Source organism: Pan paniscus, chromosome 20 (genome assembly GCF_029289425.2).
Source record: "Pan paniscus chromosome 20, NHGRI_mPanPan1-v2.0_pri, whole genome shotgun sequence".
In the NCBI taxonomy this organism is placed as follows: Eukaryota; Metazoa; Chordata; class Mammalia; order Primates; family Hominidae; genus Pan; species Pan paniscus.
The window spans coordinates 16,052,265-16,072,878 of NC_073269.2; the positions used below are offsets into that span (position 1 = coordinate 16,052,265).

A 20,614-nucleotide genomic window follows, 5' to 3' on the forward strand; every position below is an offset into this window, starting at 1 on the left:
GGTGACAGAGCGAAACTCCGTCTCAAAAAAAAACAAAAAAGAAATGAAAATCTCCCTGTCTGTCCTTAAGGACCTGACATCATTTTATTTTATTTATTTTTTTGAGACAAGGTCTTGCTTTATTGTCCAGGCTGGAGTGCAGTGGCACAATCTTGGCTCACTGCAACCTCCACCTCCCGGGTTCAAGCGATTCTCCTGCCTCAGCCTCCTGTGTTGCTGGGATCACAGGCGCGTACCCGGCTAATTTTTATATTTTCAGTAGAGATGGGGTTTTGCCATGTTGGCCAGGCTATTCTCGAACTCTTGACCTCAAGTCGTCTACCGCCTCGGCCTCCCAAAATGCTAGGATTACAGGTGTGAGCCACCGCACCAAGCCAAATGTTACTTTGTTAGAGAAACTCGCCCTGAAGAAAACTTCCTTCCTGCCAGTTGCTTTTCTGTCCCCATACTCTGTTTAATATTCTTCTAGAATATTCTTCTAAAATGTAGCAATTTTTTGTATCTATTCTAAAAATGGAGGCCAAGGAAGGCAGATCACTTGAGGTCAGGAGTTTGAGACTAGCCTGGCCAACATGGTGAAACCATGTCTCTACTAAAAAGGGTAAGATTTTGAGGCTGCAGTGAGCTATGACGGCGCCATTGCACTCCAGGCTGGGCAACAGAGCGAGACACCATCTCAATAAAAAAAAAAAAGCAGGGTGCGGTGGCTCACGCCTGTAATCCCAACACTTTGGGAGGCTGAGGTGGGCTGATCACGAGGTCAGGAGTTCCAGACCAGCCTGCCCAACATGGTGAAACCCTGTCTACTAAAAATACAAAAAAAATTCGCCGGGCATGCTGGCAGGTGACTGTAATCCCAGCTACTTGGGAGGCTGAGGCAGGAGAATCGCTTGAACCTGGGAGGCGGAGGTTGCAGTGAGCTGAGATTGCACCATAAAAAATGTTCAAGATTAAACAGGGGGACGGTGAGGTAACCCAGAAATAAGCAACAGCAGAAAGCGCCACCACCACAAAACCAGGAGAGGAAGACGTGGTTTCTGGAGCCTGGGAGCTGGTGAGAGCCAGAAACTCATAGGAGGGAAAGAAGTGCTGCAGACGTGGTCCCCGGCAGAGCAAGGCGGAGAAGAGCCCAGCCTGTCCCCCGCTCCAGGCTCTATCTCCCACCAGTGCCTCCCACGGGCTGAACCCAACAGGGACAGGCTGATGAAGCCCAGGCAATGATGCCTTACTGGGTGGATCGAAGGAGGGACAGGGTTGGCCCAGGGGTGACACGACACTGGGGTGGTTAGGTCCACAAACGTGGCTCATGCCTGTAATCCCAGCACCTTGGGAAGCTGAGGCAGGAGGACTGCTTGAGCCCAGGAGTTCAAGAGCAGTCTGGGCAACATAGCAAGACCCCATCTCTAAAAAACGTTTTTAAATTTCTGCGCGCAGTGGCTCATGCCTATAATCCCAGCACTCTGGGAGGCCAAGGCAGGCGGATCACCTGAGGTCAGGAGTTCAAGACCAGCCTAGCCAAAATGGCAAAACCCCGCCTCTACTAAAAATACAAAAATTAGTTGGGTGTGGTGGCGCATGCCTGTAATCCCAGCTACTTGGGAGGCTGAGGCAGGAGAATCGCTTGAACTCAGGAGGCTGAGGTTGCACTGAGCCAAGATCGCACCACTGCACTCCAGCCTGACAGAGCGAGACACTGCGTCAAAAAAACAGAAAACAACAACAGAAAAAGTTTTAAAATTACCAGCCGGATGCGATGGCGCACACCTGTAGTCCCAGATACTTGGAGGCTGAGGTGGGAGGATCTCTTGAGTCCAGCATTTTGGGAGACCAAGGTGGGCGGATCACCTGAGGTTGGGGGTTTGAGACCAGCCTGACCAACATGGAGAAACCCCATCTCTACTAAAAATACAAAATTAGCTGGGTGTGGCGGCGCATGCCTGTAATCCCAGCTACGCGGGAGGCTGAGGTAGGAGAATTGCTTGAACCTGGAAGGAAGAGGTTGCGGTGAGCCGAGATTGCACCATTGCACTCCAGCCTGGGAAACTCTGTCTCAAAAAAACAAAACACAACAAAAATCCAAAAAGAGCAGACTGACCAGGCCGTCTGGGTTCATAACCTGGCTCTGCCACTGACTCGCTGGGTGACAGGCACCTCAGAGCCTCAGTTTCCCCACCTGACAATGGAGACAAAGCTAATCTCCCCCTCCCCAGGGGCTCTGGAAGTGGGGCAGGATGGGGCTGCGCAGGCGCTCAGAGACAAAGGCAGGGCCTGTCATCTTTCCCGCGTCCACGGGGTGGCACTTCCTTCCTGCCTTCCGCCTTTTGTTTTGGGACGCTTCCAAAACGCCCCTGGGAGGGAAAACTGAGCAGCCCACACAGGAAGCGTCCTGGAGCCTGCACACAGGCGCTCGATAATTGCTTGATTGACGAAATTGGTGCTCAACCAAGTGGCAAACAGGATAAGAGGGCTCAGATGGCCAGGAAAACGGGAGGGCCTGGGAGGTGGCGGCTCGAGGGTGCTGAGACTGAAACGGGAGGGTGGGCAGGACCGGGGTGCATCCCCAGGCAGGGGTGGGGACTGGGAGCACAGCACGGGTGGGGCATGGCCCAGAGGAGAGGCCAGAGGTGATGGAAGGTTCTGGTATTCGGCCTTGGCTGCTGCATTGGGAGCTTGTATCAGAGCTTTGAGGGTGACACAGACATGCAGACATTCAGTTTCCTGACAATCCATCGTTCTGCCCCGATGGTCGCCAAAGGGAGGGAGGGTTGACAGCCACCCATTTTACAGAGAGAAATAGGAGGCTCAGGTCACTGTGGCTGGATTCTGATCCTCGCCGGTTCCAGTTCTCTGGCTCAGAACGGGGCCCTGGTAAAATGCGCTGCTGGCTCCCTGGTCTATAGGCTCAGCACCCACCCACCCACTTGTCCTGCAGGGCTGGGGGCAGCCTGCAGCTTGGGGAACGCCACCCCTGCAGGCTGGTGGTCCTGTCCTGTCTCCGCAGGCTCAACAGCTCTGGCCAGGACAGGGTGGAAGGTGGGAGGAATTTGTCCCACTCCCAGCAAGTCTGACACCCACAACTAGTGTCCCCTGCTGTCCCTCCCCTTCTCCTGTCCCCAGGCCGTTCCCCTTCCAGCAGCCCGAGGCATCCCAGACCACAGCTGTCTGCAGTGAGTCAGCCTGGAGCCTCTGGGCTGAGCCGTGGCTGCCGGAGGGAGGTGGGGAGAGGGGTGCAGGCTGCCCTGCCCTGCAGCTGGCCCTGGCCTAATCCCCTCCCCGCTCCCCAGTCTGGGGTCAGCACCCTCCTCCCTTGCAGGCAGTGATTTTCCGTGATGATGAAGGAATAAAAAAGCCACGGAGGGTTCTGAGTGGGAGTCCCTGGTCCCCATCACCCCACTGAGCATGGCCGCTGGGGTTTCCTGGCAACTTTCTGCTCCATCCGGAGCCGTCCCTCCCCTGGGCCGGGCTGCTCTGGGGCTGTTCCTGGGATGGGGAGCGGGGAGCTTGGGAGTAAATAGTGACATCAGCCACCTAGACAGGCGGGGCCACTGTGTCAAGGGGCCATGTCAGGTTCCCTTCTCCCAGAGCTGGGGCTTGTCTTGGAATTGGAAAATCCTCCCCACATTGCCCTGTGGACTGCAGGCCTGGCGTGATCAAGGACCCCTGCCCTCCTGCCATCCCCCTTGGTCTCCTCCATGCCAGCCTTGCCGTTTCCCCTGCCTGGCTCACAGTCTCCACACCTTTATCCCCTGGGGGCTCAAGTCTGGGACAAATGACACCTCCTCCCTGGGCCTCCCACAGAGCCACAGAGCGTCACCCCCCACCACCCCACAGCGTTCATTTGTGGGTCAGGATTAAGAGCACAAGCTCTGAACACACTCAGCTCGGATTAAAGCCCTGGCTCTGCCACCCATCTACAGAAAAACTGACACAGTGGCCTCCACTGGGGTGTGGCTCCATGAAGGAGGGTCTGACGGGCCACAGGCTTACAGTACTCATTTCTCTTTTCTTTTCTTTCTTCCTTCATTTCCTTTCTCTCTCTCCTTCCTTCCTCCCTCCCTCCCTTCCTTCCTTCTTTCTTCCTTTGTTTCTCTCTCTTTTTTTTTTGAGACGGAGTCTCGCTCTGTCGCCCAGGCTGGAGTGCAGTGGTACGATCTCAGCTCAAGGCAACCACCACCTCCTGGGTTCAAACGATTCTCTTAGCCTCCTGAGTAGCTGGGATTACAGGCACGCACCACCATGCCTGGCTAGTTTTTGTGTTTTTAGTAAAGATAGGGTTTCACCATGTTGGCCGAGCTGGTCTTGAACTCCTGACCTCAAGCAATCTGCCCGCCTCGGCCTCCAGAAGCGTTGGGATTACAGGCGTGAGCCACCACACCGGCTTCTCCTCTCCCTCTCCTCTTTCTCCTTTTCCTTCCTTCCTTTCTTCCTTCCTTCCCTTCCCTTCCCCTTCCTTCCTTCCTTCATTCTTTCTTCCCCCGCCCCCCCCTCTTTTTTTTTTGAGACAGGGTCTTGCTTTGTCACCCAGGCTGGAGCGCAGTGGTGCAATCCTAGCTCACTGCAGCCTTGACCTCCCAGGGTTGAGGCAATCCTCCCACCTCAGCCTCTCAAGTAGCCAGGACTACGAGTGCACGCCACCATGCCTGGCTAATTTTTTAGTTTTTTTTGTAGAAACAGGAGTCTCACTGTGTTGTCCAGGCTGGTCTTGAACTCCTCGGTTCAAGCAATCTTCCTGCCTTGGCCTCCCAAAGTGCTGGGATTACAGGCGTGAGCCACAGCACCTGGCCCAGTCCACGTTTCTAAGTAAATATGGGAGGCCAGCCAGGTGCACTGGCTGTAATCCCAGCACTTTGGGAGGCCGAGGTGGGTGGATCACCTAAGGTCAGGAGTTCCAGACCAGTCTGGCCAACATGGCGAAATCCCGTCTTTACTAAAAATACAAAAATTAGCCAGGCGTGGTGGCTCATGCCTGTAATCCCAGCACTTTGGGAGGCTGAGGCGGCAGATCAGAAGGTCAGGAGATCGAGACCATCCTGGCTAATACGGTGAAACCCCGTCTCTATTAAAAATACAAAAAATTAGCCAGGCATGGTGGCAGGAGCCTGTAGTCCCAGCTACTCAGGAGGCTGAGGCAGGAGAATGGTGTAAACCCAGGAGGCAGAGCTTGCAGTGAGCCGAGATGGTGCCACTGCACTCCAGCCCAGGTGAGAGTGTGAGACTCCGTCTCAAAAAAACAAAACAAAACAAAAAATACAAAAATTAGCGGGGCGTGATGGCAGGTGCCTGTAGTCCCAGCTACTTAGGAGGCTGAGGGAAGAGAATCACTTGAACCCGGGAATCAGAAGTTGCAGTGAGCTGCGATCGCATCATTGCACTGCAGCCTGGGTGACAGAGCAAGACTCCATCTCAAAAAAAAAAAAAAAAAAAAAGGAGGCCACTGGAGGTTGTGGGGCCACCATGAGAGTGGACAAGGGTGGCCCACATTCCTAGATGAGTTGCCTGGAGACTGTAGTCCCAGACCTCAGGGGGGTCCCCTCCGGAACCCAAACACTGTCATGCCAATGACACAAAACTGGTCTTCCTGGCCTCTCCCATCCTGTCCAGCCTAGAAGGGAGACTGAGACTTCAGATCCGACAACCATGGGTTCAAATCCAGCCTTGAAAACTTACTTCCCATGCACAGGCAAGCCCCATTGCGATCTGTTTCTTTTCTTTTCCTTTCTTTCTTTCTTTCTTTTTTTTTTTTGAGACAGTCTTGCTCTGTCACCCAGGCTAGAGTGCAGTGGCGTGATCTCGGCTCACTGCAACCTCCGCCTCACGGGTTCAAGCGATTCTCCTGCCTCAGCCTCCCAAGTAGCTGGGATTACAGGTGCCCACCACCGTGCCCAGCTAATTTTTGTATTTTTAGTAGAGACGGGGGTTTCACCATCTTGGCCAGGCTGGTCTGGAACTCCTGACCTCGTGATCTGCTTGCCTCAGCCTGCCAAAGTGCTGGGATTACAGGGGTGAGCCACTGCGCCTGGCTGCAATCTGTTTCTTTTAACCGTAAACTGGGAAGAACTTTGACCACCTCTTAGTCCAGAACTATCAGGGAAGGGGCACTGAATGCCAGGCCGGAGGAGGGTTGCATGAAAGGCTTGACCCCAGCTACTCAGGAGGCTGAGGCAGAAGGACTGTTTGAGCTGATGAATTCGAGGCTGCAGTGAGGCTGTGATCGCGCCCCTGCACTCCAGCCTAGGCAACAGAGTGAGACCCTGTCTCTAAAAAAAAAAAAAAAAAAAAAAATGGCTCAGCCATCCCAAGCTGCTCCCAGCTGCCTGCCCCTCTAGGTGGCCCCCACTACTGGCCTGAGGATGCACTTTATCCCCGCCAGAGCCTGAGGAGTCCTGGGGAAAGGTACCCAAGTCTAGTCCTCAGGAGAAGCCGCCCAGGGAGCACTAGGGCCCGAGGAAGGGTTCAACCTCGAGGCTCCATAGCCCCTGGGCTCCCGTCCCCAGAAACACCAGTTATGAGCAGGGGGCTGGCCATGGTGTGAATTCATGACCTGCACACCTCTTGCCATAATGACTAAGTGGCTAGAGCTTCAGGCTGCCCCACTGCTGCCCTCTGGAGCTCGAGCAGGTGCAGGTGTGGGTGCCCACCCTGGCTTGGCCCCTTCTCACCTGGGTGGCTTCGGACACAGGGTGGACTCCTCAAAGGGGCTGCTTCCCATCTGAGAAGCCAGCATAATCCTCCAGGGGCTACTGATATACACACGCTGCCCCTGGTCCTGAGTGAGATCACCCTGCCCCTAGGGAGGGCTTGGGGGCTTCACTGCTGAAGTTCAGACTCCAGGGTGGTCCTTGTCCTGTGTGCCTCAGTTTCCCCATCTGTAAAATGGATGGTCCTGGGGCTGAGCCTCAGTGCTGCAGGGACTAGTGGGGAACCCTGTGTCCTGGTGCCTGAAACCTTACTCCCACCTCAGCAGGGCTGGGCTGAGCCATCAGCAAGCCTCTGGCCGGCCTCCATCATTCAGGAAAGAGCCGGTGGCTGAAGGCACAGCTCTCAGAGGGAGAACAAACGGGGGCGGGGGTGGGATGGGGGCGGGGCTGGAGGCCACCGGCCTCAGGCTGTCCTGGGCATCCAGCCAGTGCTGGGCAGTGAGTCAGGGGCCAGGCATGTGGAGTGGGGCCTCTCCCAGCCCCGGAGATCAGGCACCTCCCGGAACCCGCCTGCTGGGCCCCCACCAGGCCGCGTTCCTCTCCCACTCGCTCTCCCCATAGAGGGGACCCTGGACCTGCCTGGGGGGGACGAAGATGGGGATGTGGGCGGTGGGCACAGGGCCTCTCTGAGCCCTGGCACAGGCCGCCTGATGGGACCGTCTCTTCCTTGGGGAAACTGAGGCCCAGGTTGCTGGGGTGGAGGGGATGTGGAGTGACAGGGCAGGGCAATGGCTCCTTGGCCCCCTCCGGGAACAAAGCCAGGTCATTCCTGTGGGGAGGGAGCGCCAACCCCAGGGTTGGGGGGGGCACGGGCCCTGGGTCAGGGGTACAGATAAGCTTGGGCTCCCAGAACCCTTGTCACAGCGGCACCCCTGCCCCATGCCTGCTTTCTCTCCAGGGCATTCAGAGCTGCAGTTTGCAGGACGAGAGGGAGACGTGCCCATCCCCCCATCCCAGGACGCTCAGCCATGCGTAGGCTGGGCCCACTCCACTCCTGGCGCCCACAGTTGCCCCAGTGAACTGGCCAGTGGAGGCATCCTGTCCCGTGTGCGGGAAAGGAATGACCGCCAAGGTGACAGCAGCGCTTAGCCAACCCTGGCGCTGACACCTGACTTGCAAACTGCTCCCTGCCTGAGGCTTCAAGGCAGGCGAGAGGCTTTGTGTGTGTGACTTCCTCCCCGAAGGGACACTGGCAACAGCTGGAGACATTTCCTGTTGTTAAGGCTGAGGGGGAGCTGCTGGCATTTGGTGGGTGGAGGCCAGGGATGACGCTAACTGTTCTACTACACCCAGGACAGCCCCCAACACACAGAACGGCCTGGCCCAATGTCACTAGAGCTGAGGTGGAAAAGCCCTGTTCTGCTTCAGGTCTTCAGATCTTTGGGGGTCAGGGATGCAAACAGAGGACTCTGCTCCCAATTCAGGTCACATAAAAGAACCGGCCGGGCGCTGTCGCTCATGCCTATAATCCCAGCGCTTTGGGAGGCCGAAGTGGGAGGATCGCTTGAGCCCAGGAGTTTGAGACCAGCCTGGGTAACATAGCAAGATCCCATTTCTACGAAAAGTACAAAAATTACCTGGGCACGGTGGCATGCACCTGTAGTCCCAGCTGCTTGGGAGGCTGAGGTGGGAAGTTTGCTTGAGCCCAGGAGGTTGAGGCTGCAGTGAGCCGAGATCATGCCAGTGCACTCCAGCCTCGGTGACAGAGTTAGACTCTATCTCAAAAAAGAAAAAAGAGAGAAAACCCACCAACTTGGAAAATTAAAACAGCCCCAAGGGCATCTAGGAACAGTTAACTGCACATCTAAACCCAGGCCCGCCGTTCTTAGAGGCTTTGCAAGCTGAATGGACTGAGACTTCTGACATTTCAGGGCTAGACTCAAAAATCCCTTTAAAAAAATTTTGTTTCTGAGACGGAGTTTCACTCTTGTCCAAGCTGGAGTGGAATGGCACGATCTCGGCTCACTGCAACCTCCACCTCCTGGGTTCAAGTAAGTCTCCTGCCACAGCCTCCAGAGTAGCTGGGATTACAGGTGCCCGCCACCATGCCTGGCTAACTTGTGTATTTAGTAGAGATGGGGTTTCACCATGTTGGCCAGACTGGTCTTGAACTCCTGATGTCAGGTGACCCACCTGCCTTGGCCTCCCAAAGTTGCTGGTACTACAGACATGAGCCACCATGCCTGGTCTCTTCTTTTTTTTTTTTTTTTTTTTGAGACAGTCTCGCTCTGTCGCCCAGGCTGGAGTGCAGTGGCTCGATCTCGGCTCACTGTGAACTCTGCCGCCTGCGTTCACGCCATTCTCCTGCCTCACTCAGCCTCCTGAGTAGCTGGGACTACAGGTGCCCACCATCATGCCCGGCTAACTTTTTGTATTTTTAGTAGAGATGGGGTTTCACCGTGTTAGCCTGGTCTCGATCTCCAGACCTTGTGATCCGCCCACCTCAGCCTCCCTAAGTGTTGGGATTACAGGCATGAGCCACTGCGCCCGGCCCCCTTTTTTTGTTGTTGTTGACACAGGGTCTCACTTCGTCACCTAGGCTGGAGTGACGTGGCGCAGTCGTAGCTCACCACGGCAACTTCCTGGGCTCAAGCGATCCTCCCACTTCAGGCCCCGAAGTAGCAGGGGATACAGGCAGGCACCACCATGCCCGGCTAATTTATTTTTTTCTTAGTAGAGATGGGGTTTCCCAATGTTGCCCAGGCTGGTCTCAAATTCCTGGACTCAAGTGATTTGCCCGCCTAGGCCTCCCAAAGTGCTGGGATTACAGGCATGAGCCACAACAGCTGGCCCCTTTCTAAGACAGGGTCTCATTCTGTCACCCAGGCTGGAGTGCAGTGACACTACCATGGCTCACTGCAGCCTCAACCTCCCAGGCTCAAGTGATCCTCCTGCCTCAGTCTCCCGAGTAGCTGGGACTACAGGCAAGCACCACCAGACGCTGTTAAAGCTTACTGTTCCCTCTGCCTAAAAACGCCCCTCTCTGATTAAGAACTGCACTTAAGTTCAGTCGTGGAAAGGGACATGATGAAACCCAAGCCCAAGTTCACGGAACTAACACATTCAAGGGCAAAGCTGTATCCGGGGACAACTGTGTCAGTGGGACCCAACCTCCCTCTCTCCTCCCTCAGGCAGGCAGGTGGTGTGCACACCTCTTTTCCTTAGCGGTACCCAAAACACCGAGGATGGGAGAATGATGAACACATTGATTGGCCGGCCCTGGACTGGAGTACATGTTCAATCAGTTAGGGTTTATTTTGGTATCTGTCATAGAAAACCCCCAAAACCAGCAGCTTACACAAGGTAGAAGTTGAGACTGGTTCTCCCCTTCTCTCTCCCATTTAAATAAATCTGTGCTGATATCTGGCTCTGCCATCATCAGGGAACCAGGCTCCTGTCATCCCTAAAGGACGGCACTCGTCTGTACATGTGGCAGTATGGCTGCCAGGGCTCCAACCATCACACCCACATTCCAGGAAATAGGAAGGGGGAAGAAAGGGTGTATTTGTCTTTTAAGAATCCTTCTAGAAGTGTCATGTAACATTTCCACATACATTTCACTGGCCAGACCTTAACTATAAGGGCAGCTGGGAAGTGTTGTATTTTAACTCCCAAAGTGCTAGGATCACAGGCATGAGCCACCACACCAGGCCAAATTTTTTAATTTTTTTGTAGAGATGGGGTCTTGCCATGTTCCCCGGGCTGGTCTCCAACTCCTGGGGCTCAAGTGATCTGCCAGCCTCTGCCTTCTACAGTGCTGGGACTGCAGGCATGAGCCACCACACCTGGCCTCCTTATCTTTTTAAGTCCTGGCACAAAAGTCGCTTCTGTCCTCCATGAAGCCTGCACACTCTGGTGTGGCTCCTGTCGCAATCTGGACCTCTCTCCAGTTCTAGAGTGTTGTCTGCTTTTGTGTTGATTCCTCCGTCAGCAGTGGGAGGAGAACCACGTCACTCGTATCTTGTCTCTCTGGTGCCTAGCAGAGTCTGGGCACACCGTGGCACTCAAACATACCCCCTGAATCAGTAAGGGCCAACCTTGAAATACCTGGGAGCTGTCATCGAATACCACGGTGTCATTTGTCCCATCCCGTCACAGATGTGAAACTGCAGGCCTGGCATAGATAAGTCGACTCCCGTTGGTTACCTAGCTGAGGCCACTCTAGGAGCTGAGGCCGAAATCAGGAGAAAAAGAAATCCAGTAAAAAAAAAAAAAAGGCCAGGCGCGGTGACTCACACCTGTAATCCCAGCACTTTGGGAGGCTGAGGCGGGCAGATCACAAACTCAGGAGATCGAGACCATCCTGTCTAACATGGTGAAACCCCGTCTCTACTAAAAATACAAAAAATTAGCTGGGCGTGGCAGCAGGTGCCTGTAGTCCCAGCTACTCAGGAAGCTGAGGCAGGAGAATGGCGTGAACCTGGGAGGAGGCGGAGCTTGCAGTGAGCTGAGATCGCGCCACTGCACTCCAGCCTGGGCGACAGAGCGAGACTCCGTCTCAAAAAAAAAAAAAAAAAAGGAAGACGTCTAGCTGGGCACGATGGCTCACGCCTGGAATCCTAGCACTTTGGGAGGCCAAGGCGGGCGGGTGGATCACCTGAGGTCAGCAGTTCAAGACCAGCCTGACCACCATGGTGAAACTCCATCTCTACCAAATACAAAAAATTAGCTGGGTGTGGTGGCGCATGCCTGTAATCCCAGCTACTTTGGAGGCTGAGGCAGGAGAATCGCTTGAACCCGGGAGGCAGAGGTTGCTGTGAGCTGAGATTGTGCCATTGCACTCCAGCCTGGGCAACAAGAGTGAAACTGTCTCAAAAAAAAAAAAAAGATCTATGTCCCCACATTTCATTTGAAATGGATCTGACCACGGCAGATGCCCGCTGGGTGCAAGACGCAGCCACGAGGCTCCTGGCTACCACTCGGTGTCCACCAGACTCCAGAGGTAGTCGCTGATGAATTTCCTGGAGAGCTGGGTGCTATCCAGGTGGATGGGCTGGGCCACACTGGGGCCATGATGGACTGAGGCACAGATGTAAGGAAAGCCCGGGACACACAGCCCCTCACACAACCCCACGGGGAAAAGGATATTGCCTTTACTTTTTTTTTTTGAGACAAAGTTTCATTCTGTAGGCCAGGCTGGAGTGCAGTGGTGCGATCTCGGCTCATTGCAACCTCCGCCTCCAGTGGTTAAGTGATTCTCATGCCTCAGCCTCCTGAGTAGCTGGGACTACAGGCATATGCCACCACGCCTGGCCTCAGGTCTTCTGCCTACCTCGGCCTCCCAAAGTGCTGGGATTACAGGCATGAGGCACCACGCTTGGCCTGCTATACTTCACTATATTTATTATAGACGTGGGGTCTCACTGATACCCAGGCTGGTCTCAAACTCCTGGCCTCAAGTGATCCTCCCACCTCAGCCTCCCAGGTAGCTGGGACAACAGATGCACGCCACCACACCCGGCTAATTTTTACAGGGTCCTGCTATGCACCATTTTACGTCCCTACCTACAGTGCACAAGGGTTAAAATGGCTCCCCAAAAAGGATACTGCCTTTGACCATCCCTGGCTCACACTCATAATCCCACTCAATTTTACTAACTTGGTGGTAAAGTTGAGCCACGTACCTGTACAGGAAGACAAAAAAAAAAAAGAAAGAAAGTAAGTTACCCAGCACCAACTTCAACCAAGAGCCGGACTGCACAAGGAGGCACAGGCAGGCACACGTTTTGGCAGAACCTACACGGCCGAGGGGATTGTGACTGTCGTGTCCTCGTCGACCTCCTTCTCCTGTCGCTCCAGATCCGCCTCAATCTCCTTGAGCTCTTCCAGCTCTCTGGTGAGCTGAGTAGGGCAGGTCGTTAAGGACCCCGGCTTTCGAGAGAGGGCTGCCCCTGCGCTAACTGCAGCTGGGAGGCCCAGGGTCTTGGCTCTATTTACGCACACTCTCTTCTTTGAGTCAAAGTTTTGCTTTGTCACCCAGGCTGGAGTGCAGTGGCACGATCTCAGCTCACTGCAACCTCTGCCTCCCAGGTTGAAGTGATTCTGGAGCCCCTGCCTCCCGAGTAGCTGGGATTACAAGCACACACCACCATGCCCTGCTAATTTTTGTATTTTTAGTAGAGACAGGGTTTCACCATATTGGCCAGGCTGGTCTCAAACTCCTGACCTCAAGTGATCTGTCTGCTTCGGCCTCCCAAAGTGCTGGGATTACAGGTGTGGGCCACCGTGCCTGGTCTTTTCTTTTTTTTTTTGAGACAGGGTGCTCTTTCACCTATTCTGGAGTGTAGCCTCAATCTCCCAGGCCCAAGTAATCCTCCCACCTCGGCCTCCCAAGTAGCTGAGACTACAGGCGTGTACCACCATGCCCAGCTTATTGATTGATTGATTGATTGAGACAGAGTCTTGTTCTGTTGCCCAGGCTGGAGTGCAGTGGCATGATCTCGGCTCACTGCAAGCTCCGCCTCCTGGGCTCACGCCATTCTCCTGCTGGGACCACGCCCGGCTAATTTTTTTTTGTATTTTTAGTAGAGACGGGGTTTCACCGTGTTAGCCAGGATGGTCTCGATCTCCTGACCTCGTGATCCACCTGCCTCGGCCTCCCAAAGTGCTAGGATTACAGGCGTGAGCCACTGCACCTGACCTAATTTTTTTATTTTTGTAGAGATGGGGTCTCTGTTGTCCAGGCTGGTCTCCAACTCCTGGGCTCAAGTGATCCTCCCACCTGGGCTTCCCAAAGTGCTGGGATTACAGGCGTGAGCCACTGCGCCTGGCCCTATGCGTGTTTTCTAGCAAGGCTGATCCCCTAGCAGAAAAGGATATAGGAGGCTGGCCTTCAGACGGGTGTCCTCCTCCCCAGCCTCCTGAAGCCCGGCTTCCAGCTGCTGCAGCTCCACGCCTCCCTGGTGCACCTGCTCCTTTGCATTGAGAAGGCTCTGGGCCACTTCCTTCTCCATGGTGAGGATCTCTGCAGGGTGGAGAGAAGCAGGCTCCCAGGGTCTGTCCTTCCCCAAGGAGAGCAGAGAGAAGGTGGTTCGCCGCCTCCACTGGCAAGAAACATGCCCCTTGTCTGCAGCCCTGTGTCCAGAGAGTTCTACTGGCAACTTGTACAACTACTGTTTCACCAAAACACATTTAAATACACTAAAAATAAAGCCTCATCCTTCACACACCTAAAATATAACAAAATAGTTGGCCAGGCATGGTGGCTCATGCCTGTAATCCCAGCACTTTGGGAGCCTGAGGCGGGAGGATCGCTTGAGGCCAAGAGTTCAAGCCTGGGCAACATAGGGAGATCCCATCTCTACAAAACTAAAAAAAATTAGGCTGGGCATGGTGGTTCACACATGTAATCCCAGAACTTTCGGAGGCCGAAGTGGGCAGATCACCTAAGGTCAGGAGTTCGAGACCAGCCTGGTCAACATGGTAAAACCCTGTCTTTTTTTTTTTTTTTTGAGACAGAGTTTTGCTCTTATTGCCCAGGCTAGAGTGCAGTGGCGCAGTCTTGGCTCACTGCAACCTCCGCCTTCCAGTTTCAAGTGATTCTCCTGCCTCAGCCTCCCAAGTCACTGGGATTACAGGCGCCTGCCACGACACCCAGCTAATTTTTTGTATTTTTAGTAGGGACAGGGTTTCACCATGTTGGTTAGGCTGGTCTCAAACTGCTGACCTCGTGATCCACCCGCCTCAGCTTCCCAAAGTGCTGGGATTACAGGCGTGAGCCACTGCGCACGGCAACCCTGTCAATATTAAAAACACAAAAAATTAGCCAGGTGTGGTGGCAGGTGCCTGTAATCCTAGCTACTTGGGAGGCTGAGACAGGAGAATCACCTGAACCCAGGAGGTGGAGGCTGCAGTGAGCCGAGATTGTGCCACTGTACTCCAGCCTAGGGGGCTGAGGAAACTCCATCTCAAAAAAAAAAAAAAAAAGGCTAGGTGCGGTGGCTCATACCTGTAATCCCAGCACTTTGGGAGGCCCAGGCAGATCACCTGAGGTCGGGAGTTCGAGACCAGCCTGACCAACATGGAGAAACCCCATCTCTACTAAAAATACAAAATTAGCTGAGCGTGGTGGCGCATGCCTGTAATCCCAGCTACTTGGGAGGCCAAGGCGGGACAATCACTTGAACCTGGGAGGCGGAGGTTGCGGTGAGCCGACATCGCGCCATTGCACTCCAGTCTGGGCGATAGAGCAAGACTCCATCTTAAAAAAAAAAAGAAAAAAGGCTACTGGTGGCTGGGCACAGTGGCTCATGCCTGGAATCCCAGCACTTTGAGAGGCCAAGGCAGAAGGATCACTTGGACAGGAGTTTGAGACCACCCTGGGCTATGTGGCAAAACCCCATCTCTACTAAAAACACAAAAAATTAGCTGGGCATTGTGGTGTGCACCTGTAGTCCCACCTACTTGGGAGGATCACCTGAACCAGGGAGGTTGAGGCTGCAGTGAGCCATAATCGCTGTCACTGTGCCACTGCACTCCAGCCTGGGTGACAGAGAGAGACCCTTTCTCAAAAACCCAAAGCAAACCAAAATAAAACAAAGATGGCTACTGTTCCTTCCTAGAAACCTGCCAACTCAGAGAATGCAAATTAAATGCCCAGGCCAGGCGCGGTGGCTCATGCCTGTAATCCCAGCACTTTGGGAGGCCGAGGCAGGTGGATCACGAGGTCAGTAGATCGAGACCATCCTGGCTAACACGGTGAAACCCCGTCTCTACTAAAGATACAAAAAATTAGCTGGGCGTGGCGGAGGGCGCCTGTAGTCCCAGCTACTCGGGAAGCTGAAGCAGGAGAATGGTGTGAACCTGGGAGGCGGAGCTTGCAGTGAGCCAAGATCACGCCACTGCACTCCAGCCTGGGCGACAGAGCCAGACTCCGTCTCAAAAAAAAAAAAAAAAAAAAAAAAAAATGCTTCCCAAAGGGCCCATGTTTAAGTTTTAGAAACTTACATTATTTTTAATCAGAGTATGACATGTATATGGTTCTGCAAACATGAACACACACGCACACACCCTTCTCCAAGCCTCTCCGTCCCTCTGAAGCAGCCACTTTCAAGTTTTAGCTGTTTTCTCTGGCACTGGCCTCCACATTTCTAAGTTAACTTGCTTATGCTGCTATTTCTTGATGGGTCTGGTTCGGATGGGGCCTGCTGATTTCCTGTTAGGACAGCTGAGGCTCTGGCTGGCTCACACAGCCTTCCCACCCGCTGTCTGTCCGCCCTCCCGAAGGACAACCAAGTCTTCTTGAATTCTTCCCTGAGTAGTAATCTCTACCCCATGGCTGTTCATTATAAGGTGCTCCTACCTGACATATTCTCACACAGCTGAGGGGATACTTTTTTTTGGGGGGGGGGATGGAGTCTTGCTCTGTCACCCAGGCTGGAGTGCAATGGCACGGTCTCAGCTCACTGCAACCTCCGCCTCCCAGGTTCAAGTGATTCTCCTGCCTCAGCCTCCTGAGTAGCTGGGATTACAGGCACCCACCACCACGCCTGGCTAATTTTTATATTTTTACCGGCGACGGGGTTTCACCATGTTGGCCAGGCTGGTCTAGAATTCCTGACCTTGTGATCCGCCCACCTTGGCCTCCCACAGTGCTGGGATTACAGGTGTGAGCCACCGCACCCAGCCTTTTTTTTTTTAAACTTTTATTATTATTTTTGAGACAGTCTTGCTCTGTTGCCCAGGCTGGAGTGCAGTGGCATGATCTCAGCTCACTGCAACCTCTGCTTCCCAGGTTCAAGCTATTCTCCTGCCTCAGACTCCCAAGTAGCTGGGATTACAGGCACGCACCACCATGCCTGGCTAATTTTCTTATTTTTAGTAGAGATGGGGTTTCACCATGTTGGCCAGGCTGGTCTTGAACTCCTGACCTCAGGTGATCTGCTCGCCTCAGCCTCCCAAAGTGTTGGGATTACAGGCATGAGCCACTGTGCTTGGCCTATTTTTTTGAGACAGTCTTGCTTTGTCATCCAGGCTGGAATACAGTGGTGTGACCTCAGCTCACTGCAGCCTCCACCTCCCAGGTTCAAGCAATTCTCCTGTCTCAGCCTCCCGAGTAGCTGGGATTACAGGCATGCGCCACAACGGCCAGCTAATTTTTGTAATTTTAGTAGAGACCAGGTTTCACCATGTTGACCAGGCTGGTCTTTAACTCCTGTCCTCAAGTGATTCACCCACCTCGGCCTCCCAAAATGTTGAGATGAGAGGCGTGAGCCACCACACCCAGCCTGAGGGTGTACTTTAACTCCTCTGCCCCACATCTGTGACATGAAAAACAGGTCCAGAGACAGAGAAGTTCAGTGACTCGCCCACAGGTACATAGCTCCAAACCTAGGATGTGAACTGGATCTGTTTGACCCAAAGCCTAGGATCCCTGGATCCTGATTCTCAGTTTTCTTGGCCCCAGATTCATCCATTCTGCTAACAGCCAGGCTGGCTGAGTCACACCTTTCTTCTCAAGCCATCAAAGGAGGGGGAGTTAATGGAGGGGTGGAAGAAGGAGGAGGGAAGGAGGGAAGAGCCTGCTTGGGACATCACATTCAGGATAATATTCAGACTCCTCCTGGGCACTCTCCAGGCCTGGCAGTCAGGCGGCTGCTGAGCTCATCTTCTGCTTGCCAAGTTCATTCTCACCTCCTGACCTTTGCATTTGCAATCCACGCTGCCAGGAACACCGTTCCTGAGCCACCCCGTGGACTGGCTCCATAGGCCAATCAAGGCTCAGCCCAGGCCTCCTCATAAAATGTGACTGTATAAGGCATCTGAAACCCCTGGCACTGCAGCTGTCAGGGAGAACTGTATGGCGGTTCCTCAGAAATCAAACTTTGAATTACCATTTGATCTGCTTCTGGCTGAATACAAAAAAGAACTGAAAATAGAGTCTTGGCTGGGCGCGGTGGCTCACGCCTGTAATCCCAGCACTTTGGGAGGTCGGGGCAGGTGGATCACGAGGTCAGGAGATCGAGACCATCCTGGCTAACACGGTGAAACTCTGTCTCTACCAAAAAAAAATACAAAAAAAAATTAGCCGGGCGTGGTGGCAGGTGCCTGTAGTCCCAGCTACTCGGGAGGCTGAGGCAGAATGGTGTGAACCCGGGAGACGGAGCTCGCAGTGAGCCAAGATCACGCCACTGCACTCCAGCCTGGGTGACAGAGCGAGACTCCATATCAAAAAAATTAAAAAAAGAAAATAGAGTCTTGGGCTGGGTGCGGTGGCTCATGCCTATATTCCCAGCACTTTGGGAGACCGAGGCGGGTGGAACACGAGGTCAAGAGTTTGAGACCAGCCTGGCCAACATGGTGAAACCCCATCTTTACTAAGAATACAAAAATTAGCTGGGCGTGTTGGCACGTGCCTGTAATCCCAGCTACTTGGCAGGCTGAGGCAGGAGAATTGCTTGAACCCAGGAGGCATAGGTCGCAGTGAGCAGAGATCACGCTGCTGTACTCCAGCCTGAGCGACGGAGTAAGACTGTCCTGGGAAAAAAAAAAAAAAGAAGAAAATATGGCCGGGCGCGGTGGCTCATGCCTGTAATCCCAGCACTTTGGGAGTCCGAGACGTGTGGATCACGAGGTCAGGAGATCGAGACCATCCTGGCTAACACAGTGAAACCCCATCTCTACTAAAAAAAAATATAAAAATATTAGCCGGGCGTGGTGGCGGGCACCTGTAGTCCCAGCTACTCAGGAGGCTGAGGCAGGAGAATGGCGTGAACCCAGGAGACGGAGCTTGCAGTGAGCCAAGATTGCGCCACTGCACTCCAGCCTGGGTGACAGAGCAAGACTCCGTCTCAAGGAAAAAAAAATACAGTCTTGAAGAGATATTTGGGCACCCGTGTTCATAGCAGCGTTATTCAACACAGCCAAAAGGTGGATACAACCCAAGTGCACATGGATGGATGAATGAATAAACACAATGCGGTCCATCCTTCTATATCATGGAATATGACTCAGCTTTAAAATGGACGGAAATTCTGGCCAGGCGTAGTGGCTCACCCCTGTCATCCCAGCACTTTGGGAGGCCGAGGTGGGCGATCACTTGAGGCTGGGAGTTTAAGACCAGCCTAGCCAACATGGTGAAACCCCATCTCTACTAAAAATACAAACATTAGCCGGGCATGGTGGCGCATAAGTGTGTTCTCAGCTACTTGGGAGGCTGAGGTGGGAGGATCACTTAAGTCTGGGAGGCAGAGGTTGCAGTGAGCCAAGATCACACCACTGCATTCAAGCTGGGGTAATGGAGCGAGGCTCTATCTCACAGTAAGTACACAAAATGAAAGGAAATTCTGACACAGGCTATGACATGGATGAACCTGGAGGACATTATGCTCCATGAAATAAGCCAGACACAAAAGGGTAGATATTGTATGATTCCACTATGAAGGGTAGATATTGTACAATTCCTCTGTAAGGTTCCTAGAGGAGTCAAATTTGAGACAGAAAGTAGAACCCTGGTGGGTGCCAGGGTCTGAGAAGGGGATGGGGAGTGAGTGTTTCATGGGGACAGAGCTTCAGTTTGGAAAGATGAGAAAGTTCTGGAGCTGGATGATGGTGCTGATGGTTGCACAGCAGTGTGAATGTGCTTAAGGCCACTGAACTGTGCAGTTAAAAATAGTGAAGATGGGCCGGGCAGAGTGGCTCACGTCTGCAGTCCCAGTACTTTGGGAGGCCGAGGCAGGCAGATTACCTGAGGTCAGGAGTTTGAGACCAGCCTGGCCAACGTGGTGAAACCCCGTCTCTACCAAAAATACAAAAATTAGCCGAGTGCGGTGGCAAGCGCCTGTAATCCCAGCTACTCAGGAGGCTGAGGCAGGAGAATAGCTTGAACCCGGGAGGTGGAGGTTGCGGTGAGCCCAGGGCCTGGCAGCAGCAGATGCTCCATAAAACATCTGAATGCCTTCAGGAAGAAAGGATGGGCTATTGTCACAACCATTTGACAGGGAAGGAAGCTCAGGCACAGAGAATTTAAGAAACTCACCTCAAGTCTCACAGCGGACATGGGGATGGGTGCTAGGATTCAAACCCGGAGCTTTGACTCCTGAGCCCCAGTTCAAACCCTGAGACCCCCAGCTCCTGCTCACGGAGAGCTCAGAAGGGGCCAACCCCTCCAGACTCCTATATTTACCACTAAACCCCTGGGGGGTGGGGGATGGTTGCCGTCATAAAGCTGATTTCTCAGATGGTGAAACTAAGGCTCAGAGGGGGCCGTCCCAGGGGGCATAGGGCAGGAGATGGGAGAGTCCAGGAGACAAGGGGTTTTGAGGTGGGCCTGGTCGCCCCCTCCCAGCACCCGGGCCCCGTCCCCCGTGGGCCCGCGACCACGCTCCGACCCTCACCTCGCAGCTGCTTCTCGGCACCGTCTTGCGTTTCCAGCAGCCGCTCCACCACCTGCTCGTGGCGCCCCAGCAGCCGTCGCTGCTGCGCCTCCGCGCGGTTGGCGCCCAGCAGGCTGAGCAGCCCCTGGCTCACGTCCTCTATGTCGCGGAAGGCGGCCATGACTACGCCAGCCTCCAACCCGCGCAAATTTGACTGTCCGCGGGGCCCGCCCTCTTCCCGAAGAGGTTGCTTTCCATTGGATTTTTTGATACGTCAGTCATAAGCAATGGCCAATAGGCATGGGGAACAGGGTCTTAGACTGGGCTAAGCCGCCTTTGGTCTGGCCTGGTGCGCCTGCGACCACTCCTCCGTCAGTCATCCGCGATGACCAATCGGCGCAGGAAGGGGGAGGCTCCGTTATCCTTCCCGATGCGCCTGCGCGGGAGAGAAAGCGGCTGTTTATTTCTCCATAGGTCGAGCGCTTGTTCTGTGCAGGGCGGGGTTCTAACGGCAAAGCAGCGAGCAGCTTCTCCTGGAACTTACATCCTACAGTGTGTGCGTGGGATACACAATAAGCATAGAGAATAAGTAGATTCTATGAG

The 20,614-nt window shown here is 53.9% G+C and overlaps 1 protein-coding gene across 3 annotated transcripts; it reads right to left on the minus strand.

The window, feature by feature from the left end:
• Nucleotides 1-9,928: 9,928 nt before the first annotated feature.
• On the minus strand, nucleotides 9,929-20,375 carry SPC24 (SPC24 component of NDC80 kinetochore complex). Of its 3 annotated transcripts, none has more exons than XM_055104277.2 (5): nucleotides 20,033-20,369; nucleotides 13,518-13,662; nucleotides 12,439-12,543; nucleotides 12,298-12,322; nucleotides 9,929-10,866 (listed from the first exon to the last, which is right to left on the minus strand). In XM_055104277.2, the coding sequence occupies exons 1-5, from the start codon at nucleotides 20,190-20,192 to the stop codon at nucleotides 10,774-10,776; spliced, it is 528 nt and encodes a 175-aa protein (XP_054960252.1). In that variant the 5' UTR covers nucleotides 20,193-20,369; the 3' UTR covers nucleotides 9,929-10,773. The 3 variants fall into 3 exon arrangements, with proteins under 3 accessions (XP_054960252.1, XP_034801344.1, XP_054960253.1); XM_034945453.3 differs by having other exon boundaries at nucleotides 9,929-11,717; nucleotides 12,246-12,322; nucleotides 20,033-20,363; XM_055104278.2 differs by having other exon boundaries at nucleotides 10,626-10,715; nucleotides 20,033-20,375.
• Nucleotides 20,376-20,614: the final 239 nt, after the last annotated feature.